The sequence below is a fragment of the Rhinolophus hipposideros genome (genome assembly GCF_964194185.1).
Source record: "Rhinolophus hipposideros genome assembly, chromosome: 15".
In the NCBI taxonomy this organism is placed as follows: domain Eukaryota; kingdom Metazoa; phylum Chordata; class Mammalia; order Chiroptera; family Rhinolophidae; genus Rhinolophus; species Rhinolophus hipposideros.
In genome coordinates, this window is record NC_138061.1 from 36296331 (window position 1) to 36314424 (window position 18094).

General features: G+C 34.1%; 1 protein-coding gene across 3 annotated transcripts in view; it reads right to left on the reverse strand.

Moving 5' to 3' along the window:
* PCDH15 (protocadherin related 15) overlaps nt 1–18094 on the reverse strand; it is an 822425-nt gene that overhangs the window by 214894 nt on the left and 589437 nt on the right. For all 3 annotated transcript variants that reach the window (XR_013995038.1, XM_081075408.1, XM_081075407.1), the window contains exon 16: nt 17938–18070. Coding sequence is in view for 2 of the 3 variants with exons in the window: in XM_081075408.1 (XP_080931534.1) it covers nt 17938–18070 (133 nt within the window). In the remaining variant the exon portion in view is untranslated. The remainder of the gene's footprint in view (nt 1–17937; nt 18071–18094) is intronic.

Consider the following 18094-nt stretch of genomic DNA (forward strand, 5'->3'; position numbering starts at 1 on the left):
AATCTAATTTACTACTCAAGTATCCTGAGTTCAATAAGCTAAAAAAAATGGTATTAAGCAATTATTATAAACAAAATATTTAATGGTGGGTACCAGGAATGATATAACTTATGCAATATAGTCCCTACCTTTGAGAAAATTCCTATTGTTTGTGACATAAATACTGAGAAAATGTTCACTAATGTTCAATAGACTTTAAGTATACAGTTGTAAAAATAACCCAGAGCTAATAATCATAAGATTGAAGGCCTAATGCTAATGATCTCACTTTTAACTACCTGAATTGGGGTGTGTCACTTGACCTATATTCTCAACTGTAGAACGGGTAAATTATACTTGAAATGTATATTATATATAATGGATACAGAATCAGATGAGGCAAAAGATATTTACAAAACTGTAGAATTCTATTTAAATAGAAAGCATTGTTTAAGGAATTTAAGTTGGTTGCTAAGATCTTAGGCTTTCAAGTTAAAATAAAAAAGGAATAAAATCTGACTGTCACTTGTTAACTATATAATTTTTTTGGCCAGTCACTATTACTATTTATGTGTCAGTGAATCCATATATAATATTGAAATAGAATGGCATCTAATTCATGATGATAAAATAATCCATATCTAGGATGCAGCTTAGTGCATAGTATACACTTAATAAATACTAGTAATGTAGATATTAAGAAAGAAAAAATAATAATAATACAATTTAGAAAAATATCTGTACAGTGTTTTCTTTTAAAAGGTGTATCCTTCAGTCAACAACATAACTTACTTTTGTGGAAGACTCAAGGATGTGCAACAGATGACATGTTACCATATCGATAAAGAGGTAAAATACAAGATTTCCCTCTAACCACTTAAAGATTAAATTTTCTTAGTTTTTCTTATAAAAACTTTTATCTATAAAAATGTGTGGATATATTAGAACTGCTTTTTTTCTATATCCACTTCACATCCTCATAGATGGAGATCAAAAACAACAGTAAAGTCTGAAACCTGTATCAGAAAGTTTCACATTGGTTAATTAGTAAGTCGATCCTGGAGAGGCAGGCATGGGCTGGGGTAGGGGTGGGTCATAAAGAAAGAACAAAAAAATTAGTCACCAACACTTGGAGCTCAAAAAGACAAATTCACTGAAATGCATAATTAGTAACAAGCAATATCCAATATGCATTATTCTAAGCCAGTAAACAGGTGCAACTTGTCAAGATTATTCTTCGTAGTTTTTTGTTTTTTTTTTTGGAGTTGACATTTGCATTCAATATGAGCACAAATGGATCAGAAAATAGAGATACTTCTGGAATGGTAGAGGGAAGAGCTCTGTGGTCCCCCTTCCACTAAAAAAAAAATCATAACTGCTAAGGAATGTAGTCAACAATATTTTAATAACTGTGTATGGTGTCAGATAGCCACTAGTTTTGTTGGGTGATAGATAGGAGGGGATTGGGGGTAAGGTGAAAAAGGTGAAAGCATTATAAATACAAATGGGTAGTTATTAGGTTGGTTTAAAAGTAATTGTGTTTTTTGCAGTTATTTTTAACCTTTTGAACCACAGTTACTTTTGCACCAACCTGCTACAAAATAGTCATGGAGATGTAAAGCAAAACATAGGAAATATAGTCAATAATATAGTAATAACTATGTATAGTGCCAGGTAAATACTAGACTAGTCAGAACATCACTTCTTAAATAATATAAATGTCTAACCACTATGCAGTACAACTGAAATTAATATAAAACAATATTGAATTTCAACTGTAATTGAAAAACTGAAAAATGGGGGGATGTGCTGGGGAATAAGAGGTTCAAATTTCCAAGTACAAAACAAGTCATGGGGATGCAATGTACAGCATAGGGAATATAATCCATAACATTGTGATAGTGTGGTACGATGTCAGACGGTTGCTAGACTTATCATGGTGATCACTTCTTTAGGAATATAAATATTAGATAATTATGGTGTACCCCTGAAACTAACATAATATTGCATGTTAGCTATATTTTTAATAAAAAAAATAAAAAGTTAAAAAATAAAAATAAATATAAACAAGGGGGAAAATGTACAAATATCTGGGTCTTTTCTTGCTATTCTTTGCATAAATCTTTGAAGTTTTCTTTTTGTCTCACAAAGTCCACTTCTGATTCAAAATCACTCACTACAAGCTGATTAAATTAGGTGAACTACCATGGCAATCATATTTTGCTGCTCTTTCCAACTATTTGTTTATCAAAATCAAAATGAACTGCTTTTGTTTTGGCATAGGTGGTAAGGAATAACTATTTTGCAAAGCTGAGTTAACATTCATTGCTGGATAATAGTGCCTCCACTTCTCAAACATTATGTTTTCTTAATCTGGAGCTTAAAACAAGATTTTTTTTTTCTTTTGTGTCAGTGAGGAAGGTGTATGAGTGGAGAAATCCAGAAATGAAGAGTTTTATTCCTTTAAGTTCTTTTAAAAACTGTTGTGGGATTTAGAGAGACCATGTATAACAATAAGTATTCAAAACTGTAACAAGAGACTTTTCACTCTTCAGTTTTCTACATTATTCTAATGCAAATATTCTTTGTTTAATTTTAAAATCTAAAATAAATTGTTTTCTTAGCTCTAAATCAACCAATTCCTGGTAGTTAAGTGTAGAATCACCATAGTCAACATCAATTGGGTTGCCTGTTGTTTTCCCTAGACAACAAATGTCTATTTAGCTGTTTGTTGAGTATACTTGAGTAACACTGTTTCTATTTCTTTCCATTTATCAAATGTCAGGGAAATAATGACATTTGAATACTTAATCTTTAAACAATAGCTGCCAGTATGTAAAGCAGAAAACAACTTCAAAGCATGCACTAAATGCTGAGGTTTATTTAAAAACAGCACAGAGAATCATTTATTGCCAAGTTATTAAAGTAATACTGGTTAATGCTATTAAAATATCAGTGGTTATCAAATAATTTCCAAAAAAAGTATTCCACATTCAAAGACAGATTTCAAATTACTCCTTCTTTATTTAACGTTTAGGAGGAGCAGAATGGTTTAATTCTGGACAATTAATAAGAAAAAGAAAAATATGAAACAGCAAAAACTCTTTATCAAGCAAGTTTAGGAATTATAAACTTTTCTTTGGATCATACAACAGTATTCTGGCATGAAGTAAATGACAATCTTCATTTTCTACCATAGTTATAAATTTTTGTTTCAAGATCTTTTATAACAAAGAGTTTGACAAAAGTAGGTCTCCACCATTTCCACAAATTTGATTAAAATAAACTGAGAAATATCAGTTGACTATCACCTAAAAAACTAGAAAGAATCTGCCAGGGTTTTAAGAAGAGACATGATAGAAATAAGAAGAGCAAAGATTTGAAGCAACAATAAATAGGGAATAAAGGTCATTTTGAATTATCTCTTGCCCAGATCTCCTAAATACAGCTTTATTACACATACAAGCCCAAGTGGTATAAAATCCCACTAAATATAAAGATCTCATATTCTACCTTATTGTAGCTGGTGATGATATTCCTCTAAGCCAGGGTTTCTCAGTTTCAGCAAACATAAAATCTTGGGAAGGGTAATTTTGCACTACTGTATTCCTCCCCCAACCCCACATAGCAGTTTAGGAAAGCATAGCAATGAATTATTTGTAAAGGCTTGCAATTATTAGAACAGCAAATGCACACACACACACACACACATACACACACACAAACACAGGGTGCCAAAAAATGTATACACATTTTAAGAAAGGAAAAAAAAAACTATTAAAATTGTAACACTCAATATATAGCAGTAACAAAAGATGACTACAAGTCACATTTGACTTCTGCAATTATAAGAGGTGCTCAAAGTGGTTACCGTCAGCATCCAGACACTTCTGATTATGCAAACTACTGCTTGAGAAATGTTGACCAAGTGTTCACTTGTGTATATTTTTTTGGCGCCCCTGGTATATACTAAATACTAAAATGAATCTTATTGAAATGTGTCCTTCCACTTCTAAATACCCTGTTTCCCTGAAAATAAGACCTAGCTGGACAATCAGCTCTAATGTGTCTTTTGGAACAACAATTAATATAAGAACCGGTCTTATTTTACTATACTATAGAGTGTGTCTTATATAATATAATATACGACCGGGTCTTATATTAAATTTTGCTCAAAAGACATATTAGGGCTGATTGTCTGGCTAGGTCTTATTTTCGAGGAAACATGCCAAAAGTTTTTTTAAGGTGGGGGGTGGGTGATGAGGGTAAAGGGGATCAAATATATGGTGATGGAAGGAGAACTGACTCTGGGTGGTGAACACACAATGGGATTTATAGACGATGTAATACAGAATTGTACACCTGAAATCTATGTAAATTTACTAACAATTGTCACCCCAATAAAATTAATTAAAAAAAAAAAAAGAAAAAAAAAAAAAAAGAAGTGTTTTTAAATTTTGTTGGAATATCTTAGGGCTATTTATGACATTTCATCACTGAGTGTCTATTCTTTTAAAAAACTCTATCCATTCATTCCATTTTACCTCATCTTGAGGCTGCATGACCCCATGTCCTCATTTCAGATTTAATCAAGAACAAGATGGCTTTATCATCTCTATGTCCTCATTACAGAGGCTGTATGACAGCAAATTCTGTACAGAGCTAATCAGTAGGAAGAGGGGGAAAATGTCAGAGACTGATGACACTCTTTGAAACTCTAGTTCTAGCATTTTTTGACATTCAACAAATCTTTATTGATTACATGTTATAATCCAGGTATTGTTCTTGTTACAGAGGATAAAACAGTGAATAAAACACAGAGGTTGTCATTGTGGACCTAATATAATATGTGGTATAGTAATGAGTAAGAAAACACACAGTAAATAAATAAGCAAGAGTGCACAAAGGGTGAAATCAAACAGGATAAGGTGAATATGGAACACAGTGACACACTGCATTTATTTATTTTTATTTCTTTCCTATCTTCCTTCCTTCCTTCCTTCCTTCCTTCCTTCCTTCCTTCCTTCCTTCCTTCCTTCCTTCCTTCCTTCCCTCCTTCCTACCCTCCCTCCCTCCCCCCCTCTACCTTTCCTTCCTTCCTTCCTCCTTTCTTCCTTCTTTCCTTCCTTCCTTCCTTCCTTCCTTCCTTCCTTCCTTCCTTCCTTCCTTCCTTCCTTCTTTTCTTCCTTCCTTCCTTCTTTCCTCCCTTCCGTCCTTCCTTTTTTCCTTCCTTCCTTCCATAAGGTGGTGATGTAAGGCCATTTTTTTTCTAAGGGGAAAAGCAAGCAGAAAGCTACTGGAAGGGAAGATGTAGGTCATGTAATCATTGAGAAACGAACATTTTAGGTAGTAGAAATAGCAAGTGAAATGACCCTAGACAGGAATTGTTCAGTGAGCAAAGAGAGTGTCCAATGCACTGGAACAGAATCACTGAGAGGATGAGAAGTATGAGATGTGGTCAGGTGGATATCAGAAGGACATCTGCTTTTTTTCTGAGTGTTTTGGGAAGCCATTGGAGGATTTTCACAAAGAAGTGAAGTTATGTGACATAATTTTTAAAATGATTACTCTGTTGTGAGAGTAATAGACTGTGGAGGGGTGAGAGTAAAATCCAGAAGAAATCCATTGCAATAATCTAGGCAGAAGTTGATGGTGCTAGGGTCAGTGGGAGTTGTGAGAAATGGTAAAATTCTGGACCAACCAGATTTGTTGATTGACAGGAAAAGAGAGAGGGCTATGAAGAAAGAGAAAGCTCAGAGCTTGAAGCTTCTTGAGCTGAGAATTGGAATAATTCTGGTCATAACGTACTGAATATAAAAAAAATGAAGAAGGACCAGTGTTTTGCTTGCTTTCTCTTTTTTTTTTTTTTTTTTTTGTTGGTTTGTTTTCTGGGGGGCAGGGTGGAGGAAAGTAAGGACAAGAATTTTGAGTATGGGATATATTAATTTTGGGATGCTGTGATATTATTATGATATGCCTCCCAAATCCCCCTTCACAGAACAAATAAATTATTCCCCTAAATGTTGGAAATATTACTTGCCGAGAGGCTTTAGCTTTCCCTCCTATAGCCTTATCTAAAGAGAGCTCCCTTGCCAAGCACGAACTGCTTTCTGAGGCAATATTCATTAGACTTATCAATACAGGTATATAAATGGCCTACCTTTTTCTACAAACCTTCCCACACTAAAGGGCTACCTCAGCCCTAGAGCTTTCCAGGAAGTCAACTGAAGCCTTTATTTGGAATGCACTGAAGCTCAGTTTCTCCCTAAACCTAATGCTGCTTCCTTATTCTCCTTTCCACAAAAGTCGATTCCAAAAACACTTCCTAATAAATACCCTGCAACTGAATTTTTATTCCAAAGTTGCTTCTCTGGAACTCAGCATAATACAGATGATTACTTAATATTCAAAAAGTAGATATTGATCTTACAGTTGGACATGGGTCTAGAGTTTTAGGGAAGTGAGCTAAACTGAAGATACTAATTAGAAGTTGTGAGCATATAAAAATTTGAAGCCATTAAACCACATGAAATAACCTTAGGAGTGAATGCAAATAGGAAAATAAGATTAGAAGCTTAAGCCTTTGGACATTTCTACTTTTAAGAATCAGGGGAATGAAGAGGGACCATCAAAATAGACTGAGATAGAACAGCCAGAGAGGATGGGGAAAAAAAATAAATCCCAGGAAAATGTGGTATTCTGGAAGTCAACTAAATGAGTTTTTAATTAAGGAAGGAATTATCAATTCTATCACATCTTACTGACAGACAGAGTAAAATCAGGAATAGACTTGGCAATGGAATGGGCACTGGGATCACAAAAAGAGCCACATCCATAGATTGATGTGACTGGTAATGAGGGTCAAGAGAGAATGGGAGGCAAAATGACCAAGACTTTTTCGAGGAAAGTATGGACAACATTTATCTGAGTAGTTTCCACAATGAAGAGAATCACAGAAATTGGTAAGTAGCTAGAGTGGTTTATGGAATCAAGGGGAAGTTTTGATGTTGTTGTGGCTTTGTAATTTAATTGAGAGATATCACAGCTGATTTTCATGCTGATGGCAAAGAACAGATTGAACAAGAAAGTTTATGATGAAGAAAGGTAAAATGGAGATTCTGGAGCAATGTGCGTGAGCAATCCAGAGTTGACAGGATCCAGTAGTGTGCCACCAGGATTGGTGCAAAGGACCCAAGCTTAAAAGTTGCACTGGGCCTTGCAAAGTATGCAGCAGTCCTGAGTGCTACTCAGTGTGGTCCATGAAGCAGTGCCATTCTGCAAAGTGGTTATCGTCAATCATGATGATATAAGAAATTTAGAGTAAATTTCTCTGGAGTAAAATTGAGTAGTTTAGAAATCTTTAAGGTGATTCGACAGGGTGAGGTTATATCTGTTGAATTTAATAGTTAAAAAAAAGGTGGAGGCTTGTATTCTTTGTTATTTATATTTCATTTTTTCAGTAATTCCTTTAAGTGCATGCTGTATTACAAAGACTTGAAAAGCATTGATCTACTATGCAAGTGGAGGGAATGGTTTACATAGGAACAAGGGATGTTAACTTTTAATCACAGAATTAAAAACAAAACATGAATACAGGAGTAAAGAGGTTGGTAGATGAGGGGATAGAAGGCTGTGAAAGTTTTCATCCAAGTGTTTGATGAAAATATGCAGCAGGAGAGGTGCCATAATAAAGCTATTGTCTTGCCACTTAATTTCTGCCTCTAGGATAAACACAACCACAAATCATTATCCGTGTCCACCTGTCCAACCAGCCACACCACTTCTGCTTTATGTTCAGTGATATCAGATGAGACTATTTCATCTTCTTAATTTATTTTAGGTCCTTAATTATTTAAAATAACTTGAGGATACGGCTTTATTTCTTGCACCATATCAAGTTTTCTATGCTACCAATCCTTTCTGAGTGAAAAATAAGATCATTTTCACCCATTTCCTATACGCCCTACTTCATGTTAAAGAGTACATAAATCAGAGACAGAAGTGAAGTCTAACTCCATTAAAAACATGCATTTAAGTCATAGCCTGCAACTCTTCTGGGGAAAAATCTAACATTTTTAAAATCATGTTTATTTCCTTCTTAGGGAAGGAAGGATCAAAGAAAAAATGTCTTAGGAGATAGCCGATTGAAATGTATCAGACTTAGGGTTCTCCTTTCCCTAACCTCCCTTACGCTTCTCTGGCATAAGTATATGAGCGCATTAGTAGAATGCATGGGGCTATGTTATTTTTTGGGAAGAGGAAGATACATATATGAATATAAAATACAGAAAAATACATTCTCCTCGCTTTTGACAGCACTACATCCCTAGACATGAAAAACATCCCTATGCAATACGCATCCATTAGTGTCAAGGGTACCAAACATTTTTATTAGAAACATACATAAGAGGACATCTGCTTTAAAGGAGGAAAAATTCACACTACAAAACTGATTTAATTTTTGCAATAAGCAGATGCTTGGCATTGTAAAACTTCTCTCTCTCTCTCTCCCTCCTTCCCTCTCTCGCTTTCTCTCAAATATATCTATATGTCTCTCTCTCTCTCTCTCTCTCTCTCTCTATATATATATATATATATATATATATATATATATATATATATATATCCTTCAGACAAAATATAAATTATATTTTAGAACCAGAAAACCGATACCAGTGTTCAATGTATTTCAACTTTCTTATGTACACTCACTGTGATACTATTCTTTTGAGATAATGGGAATGATGAAACAGCCACTTGCACTGAAATCTAGTGCAAGATGAGAAAATATGTTTTCCACTACATTAACTAAAAGTGAAGAGAAAAATGAATGTCTTTTATTTCTTACCTTTATCAAAATCAGGGTAATAACCTACTAAATACGATAAGTCATATAAAATTAAAGGAAAATTATATTTTAGTACAATCTGCATTGTTAATCTATGCAATAACACACTAAAGAATCTGTATGCTCAAAGAAAAGCTTCTTTAGTGGCAGAGGGGCAAAACTCCAAGTAATACATCCAAAGTATCCCCATACTATAAATGACACTGCAAATTATTTGGCACAGGTCCTATGGTTCATGTACACTGTACCTGCACAAGCTGTGACCCTTTCATAAATCATAAAATCCTGTTATCATCATCAGGGGTAAATTATGTATATATGTATATATATGTATATATATATATATATATATGCGCCTTTTGTAATTGCAGAAATCAAATGTGACTACTATTCATCTCTTGTTATTGGTATATATTGAGTATTATAATTTGAATACAGTTTTTCCTTTTCTTAAAAGGTGTATACATATTTTTGGTACCCTCTATATATAATAAAATGCATACACATTTTAAAAAAGAGCAAAAAGCTGTATTGAAATTGTAATACTCGATATATACAAATAACAAAAGATGAATACAAGTCATGTTTGACTTCTGCAATTACAGGAAGTGCTCAAAGTGGTTATCATCAGCGTTCAGGCACCTCTGATTACGGCAAACTGTTTGAGCAACGATGACCAAAGTGTCCATTTGTATACATTTTTTTGACACATCCAATACACTATATATATATATATATATATATATATATATATATATATATATATATGTAAATATAAATAAATTTATTCATCATGAAAGAAAGACAGAAAAAAAGAAAGAAAGGAAGGAAGGAAGAAAGAAAGAAAGAAAGAAAATAGCTTCCAAGCCTTTTTAAATATTTGAAATATTGCAGAAAACCAAATGAGTACCTACGACAAGATCTGTAATGCAGAAGGGCAAGCTATATGATGGCTTGTATTTCATTCACACTGTTCTGGAAATGGAATAATTCTGTAGTGAGATCAAGGCAACAGGCATTTTTACTCAGGATTAAAAAAAAAAAATTGAAGCATATAGTTTAAATTTTACAGCTTTTTGAGAACAATGGATAAAGAAGAAAAGAAAATGCTTGTTGTAGGTTGACCAAAGCACCCTCTGATATACTCAAGTAGTTCACTAGAATGCATGTTTTGTTTTCGTTTTTGTTTTTCCCCCCTCAGGTAAGAAGTGGTACCATTCAACTTTTTGTTCTGCTTCTCACCATTTTCTCTTTTCTCTTGCTGTACTTGTCTGAGCTGCTTTACTTACTATTGCAGTTTAAAGGAAAAGAAAACAGGTTCATATTGCCAGAACCAATCAGTTCATTGATAGGTGGAATCAGAAGTTTAAAGCAGTGGCTAAATTAAGTTTTCCCACTGTCACTGGTCATTATCTGTACAATATTTTTTCTTCAATTTTGTGAACTATCAAGAAGCAATCACAAGAAAATATAATCAAGGCTGATCAAGCAGATCTTAGAAAGAAAAGAATGAGTAGCTTTGTGGGCAGAGCTACTCTGCTATTGAAGGCACTGTTTGCAAGTTTGAGCAAAGCTGGGAAGACTGAGGACACCTCAGTCTGTAAGAATGCTAGAATGGAACAATGGTTAGCACATAGACTCTAGGGTCATATGGCTTGATTTAGAATTCCCACTCTGCAACAGGGTTGTATTTGACATTAGAAAAGTTACTTCTCTGCTTGGTCGACAGTATAAAAGAGAAGGAAGCTTCAAAGTACTTAGTGTCATTTTTTTTATATATTAGTATTCATTTAGAGTTAGAGGCTGATGCTATTATTGTTAATATTGATTTCTTAGCCGCATAACTCTTGAGCTTCCAAAGTGTCACTTGATTCTCTAAATTGCAAGTGATCATTCATGTGCAATACAAGAGCTAGTAAAATCATAAAATGGGTAAATGGGACTACATCAAACTAAAGTTTTTTCATAGCAAAGTAACCATTAACAAAACAAAAAGACATCCTACTGAATGGGAGAAGATATTTGCGAATGATATCTAAAATTTATAATGAACTCATAAAACTCAACACACACACACATACACACATACACAAACACACACACTCAAATTAAAAAAAAAAATAGGCAGAGGTCCTAAATAGGCATTTCTTCAAAGAGGACATATAAGTGGCCAATAGACATGTGAAAAAATGTTCAAGGTCACTTATTATGAGAGATATGTAAATTTCTTTGAAATGTATCCATTCTTCCATATTCTTTGACATTCTGCTTTCCTACTCTTTATTCTAAATGCCTAATTAATGCTCCTGCTTACTTTTAAGATCCCAAATGTTAATATGAATTATCAGAAAAACAAGAACAGTAATGTTCTTCATGGAGAATAGGAATAACAATATCTACCATAAGTTAAGCACTTTTCATTTCAGCCACTGAACTCTGCGACTTCCATGTTATCTCTTTTAATCACTGCTTCCCTATACCCCCCAAAAAACGGTCTCCCTCCTGCTTCTCAAGGTCTTAAAATTCTGCTTTCTGGTATATACCAGAGGATAAATTAATCCGCATTATTTTATTTAACAAATATTTATTGACAAATAACTACTGACCCAAATATTTACATGCACACAAGATACCGTGATAACTAATCTTGATTCTGTATTTAGCTAGCTGATGTAAAATCCACCTCTGATAACAGAGCATTTGACACAGTTTAAATAAAGGATCTTTTAATTGAATTGAATATACTCAAACTAATGCTAAAACTTAGGGGTGTAAATATGTTGTACATCTTTCTCTTATAGACTATACATTATTTAAATATAAGGGGTATTTGGTAGGTTTTTTTAATTATTAATTTCAGGTATACAAAATAATGTAATAGTTAGACATTTATACCCCTCACAAAGTGATATCCCGCTCCCAATCAAGTATCCCTTTGACATCATATATAGCTGTTACAGTTTCACTGACTGTAAACTGTATTCCTTATATTGTACTTTACATCCTGTGACTATATATATATATATATATATATATATATATATATATATATTAAATTATAGTTGACATTCATTGTTATTCAGATTCAGCTTCAGGTGTATATTACAGTGGTCAGACACCTACACCATCCATGAAGTGATCTCCCTAATAAGACAAGTGTCCATCAAATACCTTATAAAATCTTTATTGACTTTTTTTTTGAACAGTACTCATGCTGCAGGGTAATATATATTATAATTATATATATATGTAATATATATATACATATACATATATATACATATATGTGTGTGTGTGTGTATATATATATATATATATATATATATATATATACACACAATCAGTAAACATTTAGGCTGTGTTGCGCCACTTATGATATCTTAATATTATTGTTTGTTTATTTAATTTTTATTTGTTGAACAACCCTTTAAAAATGTGAAAACTATTCTTCATTAGTCATATAAACAGACCACTTTGCTCATGGCTATAGTTTGTCAACTTGTGCTATACTAGTATACCCATTCTTAACTTGTTAAAAACATCAACACTGACATTACTTCAAGTAAATTATTGTTTTCATTACCACTCAATTTCAGATATAATTCCAAGTGTCAATAAAATAGAGAGCAAGGAGAAAGACATTTTAAATCAAGGAACAATTGTCTGTACTTGTTTTCCCCCAAATCCCAATCTTGGATACCCCCAAAGGAACAGTCTGGGCAAGGAAGGCCATACCTTTATTCTGTTCCCATTCACGTGTTTGTTATCCGTTTTATAAAGCATGGTTGAAGTTTCCTTTAGCACATTACCAGCAATAGTGGCATAGGTCATTTGATCAAAAACTTGTTCATAACTAAGATTTGCTTTTTACAGTTAGACAGAAGTTTACTTCTGATAACTGGATATTTTGACTATCTGTAGTAGAGTTAAAGAATCTAAGTGTTCAACTTTGAATAAGCCATCTTAGAAACAATGTCAATGACTTGAAAATGATGCACTTTATCTAATGCAGAAAAGTATCACAATTAAGAACTTTGGAATGGAATTAGGAAGGGCCAGCATTGATGGTTTTAAATTCCAAATAATACAGATCTGCGCCTCTATGAAATTTCCTAAATATATCCTTACTCTCTGATTTTATTATAAGTACAAAAGTTCAGACCTGCATTACCCTATAGCCAGTTTGAATAAAGAGTCTTAAATCCTGGAGCATAAAATAAATGGTTTTATTACTTTCAGGCTGTTACCAGGCTGTATTGTTGGTCACCTCCATTTCTGGTGTGGTGCTTAGCTGACTTCATCAATGTATTAATAAATCTCTATATTTAAATCTATAGATATGTTGCATACCTGTAGATTTAAATCTATCTATCTATCTATCTATCTATCTATCTATCTATCTATCTATCTACCTACCTACCTACATACCTACCTACCTGTCTACCTACCTATCATCTATCTATCTATCTATCTATCTATCTATCTATCTATCTATCTATCTATCAATACACACACACACACGCACACACACACACACACGGTGCCAAAAAATGTATACACATTTTAAAAAAGGAAAAAGACAATTGAAATCATAATACTCAATATATACCAATAATAAAAGATGAATACAAGTCAAGTTTGACTTCTGCAATTACAAGAGGTGCTCAAAATGGTTACCATCAGTGTCCAGACACTTCTGATTACAAGAACTACTGCTTGAGCAACATTGACCAAAGTGTCCACTTGTATACATATTTTTTGGCACGCCTGGTATTAAATCTATGATTCATATTTCATAAAACTCTCTCATATTTATCAGTGTGATACATTCCTCTCTATTTTAAAGCTAATTTTGTTTTTAAGACCTAGAGTGAGGTGAGTATGATTTTCTCACTCATATTCATCTTTCTTCCTTTCATTTCCCCTGTGATGCTGGAATAGAGAGGATGGAAATGGAAAATTATATTTCTTAAAATAAACATTTACACAATGGAGTATTACTTGGCCCTAAAGAAGAATGAAATCTTACCATTTGCAACAATATGGATGGACCTAGAGAACATTATGTTAAGGGAAATAAGTCAGACAGAGAAAGACAAATACCATGTGATCTCACTTATATGTGGAATCTAACAAATAGAATAAATGAACAAACTAATCAGTAAAACAATAATAATAATTGCCTATATCAGTGTTAAGCCAGGATTAGTATTCAAGAAGACTGGCACCAACAAAATCCATTGTTAAAGGGCTTGATCTCAAGCACCAATCCTAGGAATTGATGATACCTTGTGAAATTCTGATATGCAGTCTACCGAATCCTTAGATATATGCCTAGTACATATATCTGATGTACATGCTTCTCTTCTCTACGTAATACAGTCCTCTTAATTTTTACTTACACTTAGAAGCATTAACTCTGAGCTCTATTACCCAAGTCAGATCCATGTTACCTGCAACATTGGACAAAGTTTTCAAGGGAGCAGTTCACACCCTCATGCTGACTTCCTAGTCTACCATGACACTCTTTCCAATGCTCATTTCCCTGTTGTAGTTGTCCTGACTCAAGTGTAAGCAGCCATTCAATTGAGAACTGGATGCTAATCTCCCCTATTTGCGAGAATTTATTTTGGCTTTTCTTCTCTTAGTCTTGGACTGAGAAAAACCCTGGACTACCAAACACTGTTTGTTTGTTTTTTGCTAAAATGTGAAATAGGACAGAAGGGTCACATGTTACTTCTGGGAGAAACTTAGAGAGCCAGTTTATGGTTTCTTGTACCTCGCTTTTCACTGTGTCAGAAGAACAACATTGTCCCAGACAGAGGTTGTTCCATCATTCTGAAGTGGAGTGAAATGAAGAACAGAGGTGGAACCGATCCACAATGGACATACAGTGTGAGCAAGAAATAAACATTTCAGCTATAGATCATTGAAATTTTGATTTCCACTATGTGTAATCTAGCTATTCTTACTGATACGATAAGTAAAGAGCTTTAACAGTGCCTGACTTATTAAGTGCCACTTAAGTGTTAGATAATATTATTATATGGGGATGAGGATGATGGGGATGATACAAGCCTTAATGTATAAGAAAGGAGGATTATGATAATGGTGATAGGGATGGGCCAAACATCAGTGGGGATGTGAGCCATTTACAAGTGTAATTTGAAAGACAATGATGTTCTTGTGAGGACAACAGGAAGCTGAGACATATCTGAGTAAAATGCATAGTCCCATTTTGTAACATTGGCTCATCTTTAGAGTGATGGAAGTAGATCAAAATTTCAGAGGGGCAAAGATGGAAGGAGCTGTTGGTTGAAGATAACTCATTGTAATTATTTAAATCTTTGAGAAAATTGGCTATATATTCAGTTCTGGTAAAAGTTTACTAAACAGCTCTGGAGTGACGGATAATAATTTGTTGCATTTGCCAATTTCAGTGACATAAATACACCCACTATGGCCAATGTGAAGCTAAGAATATGACATGATGAACATAGAGCTTAGGACAGATGCACACAATTGGCTCTCTTGATTCCAGTGCACAATCTGGCTCTGCACACCATTCTAACAGGTTTCGCTCGCAGGTCAGAATGATATAGAATTATGCTCTAGCGCAAAATCTGACCAACTTGGGGAAAAAACAAAACCAAACATCCATTTTTGACACTATTCAGCATAAGACATTTGAAAAAGGAGAGCTGGGCACCATTTTCCTCTACTGAACATCCTCAACACAGCAGCCAGGCAAAACAGCCTTAATACACCGAGGAAAATTACACCTCTGTAACAACTTTTAGATGGAATGAAAAAACAAACAAACAAACTAACAAACTTAAAAGAGGAAGGATAAGGGAGACACAAGGATTGTTGTCTGAAAAGAAACCACTTTGATCAGTCAAAACCAATTATTTTGAAGTCAGTCGGTTGTTATCTTCAGAAAATATATTTCCCCACAAATTCTGTCTTTCTAAATCGAGCCAGTGAGTCAGCAGTGGGTAGTGTTGTGTATGAAAAAGATGAGAATGCAGCTAGAAGTACCTCTAATGCATTCAGTTATTACAAGTCTTTGGAAGAGTAATTTAATGGAAGCTTTTCCAGTTTTAGGTCACTGGTTTAAATTTAATCTCAGTTGATCATAAGCAAAAGTGGATAGCTGGTGACCCATGAAAAAAATGCCTTAATGGCATAACCCTAGTTCTTTCTAATAGAGACTTCCACTGCAGTTGGCACTCTTTCTTTTGCTTCTGTCAGAAGCACAAAGAGTGAATAGCAATGCCATTTTAAGTATTTTTCTCAGCTTCTGTACTAGAGAAATTTGAAATAGGAAAAAGGCCAACCCCTTTTCATCGTTAACTCTCAAGTAAAATTATTCTCCTATAATATGATCCCAAGATCTCTCTGGGATGTATGGGAAAAAAAACAACAAAAAAAAACAAAACAAAAAAAAAAAAACTGAATCATCTTACAAGTAAAATTAGAGCTTACCTCATAAAAAGTTAAATTATATAAAGACACATTTTTGAGGAATGTTTAAATGTAGAATATTTAAAATTTCTTGGTCGGATTCTAACAAATCTAATATTTGTTTTTCTTTTCTCCTCATTTAAATAAATAAGTCCCCATAATTACAAATAAAATAATTTTATTATCCCATTAAAAGGACTTGTCTTAATATTTGCTTTTCCACATTTTATCATTTTAATGATTTAACTTGCTGTTTTCTCCCTTCTAAATAAACTGTAGTGTTTTTTTTTCTTTCTTTCATTTTGTCGGTTAAAATCCCCCAGGTTTCCTTATTGCTACATTGTCAACTTTTATGTAATTTTGTTCCCATACGTTTAATAGTAAATGAACAAAAGCAAATTCTCTCGAATTCCTTGGAGAAAAGACAAAATAGATACTGGAGCACAGGCACAGAGACATATCTGGTAATGCCAACCAAATTTTTTGCAGCCTCAGATAATAGGTGGGATATAATGGAATGCGTCTTATTTTGGAAATATGAGGATTCAATCAACTGATCTTAGGCCTCATTTACTTTCTATGGAGTTAACTTTCCACATCTGGACAATGAGGTTACTGTGTTTCATTATTTTTACATCTTTCCCAGTACAAACAATTTATCTTCACTTTTATATCATCATGTTTTGAGTGAGAGGATTTTCAAACGGGATTTGAACCCGAGGTAGTTATGCCTTATGTGACCTCACTTGATAGTAAAGATTGATGCTGGGATTTTCCTAAGCCATTCTACTAAAACCTCTCCTAAGCTTCACGGCCAGCTTCCTGAGTTCTCCTATCAGAAATTCTTGTCGTTCTTATCTAACACCAGAGGAAGATCAATTCTCTGAACATGCATTGGTAAAATAATATTTCATGGTATAGTCCTTACAATTTTTACCTCGAGTGACAGTTATCAACTTGAAGCTGTTGATTCAATTGAGGATACAGTCCTCCCTGGCCAAATACGCTTTAAGTCAGGAATATATAAATAATGAAAACTAAGCTACTGCCGTGCCGGTAACTCATACGCCCATGAATTGGAAGCTACAAATGAAAATAACAGCCAAACATACTCCCTACATCTAAAAGAATACACCAAGGCACAGCAATTACAAGATTTGCCAGTAGCCACAGAATGAAGTTGCATGCTTCAGAGTTAGAATGCTTACCATCAGCCTGTGAACCTAAAGTTATTTTCTCTATACAACATTGCGGCAAAAATAAATCCTGCTAGGGCAGAAGAATCCAAGACAGAAAATAATAGTCAGCTGCAGACTCTTTGGATGCAAAGTACAAAATATTCAAGTGCATGTGTCTGCTCCCTTCATTCTCTCTGGTAATGACTGCAGCTAATCCCTGCCAGCTAACATAAATTCTTCAATTGTGGCAATCAATGGAATAGATTAGCTGTGGAAACCCTCCATCCATATTACCTCTGCTTTCCTTTCCAGATGGAATTTTCATTCACTAGAGTGTAAGCAGATGTGTGAGTTTTTCCCCTCATGCACACACATAAACGCTTTAGTCTTCAAGCTGGTGTCTATAGAACTTCACACACACACACACACACACACACACACACACACACACACTAAGGAGCATACCTGTAGATTTAATAAAACAGCACCAACTCTCATGGCTTCACTGACTTCAAGATTGTACATCATCTGTGGGAAGCGGGGAGGGCTTTGATTATTTGGAGGAAGCACTTCAATGTATACAGTGCAGATGGAGTGCCTGCAGAGAACAGAAGAGAACAAG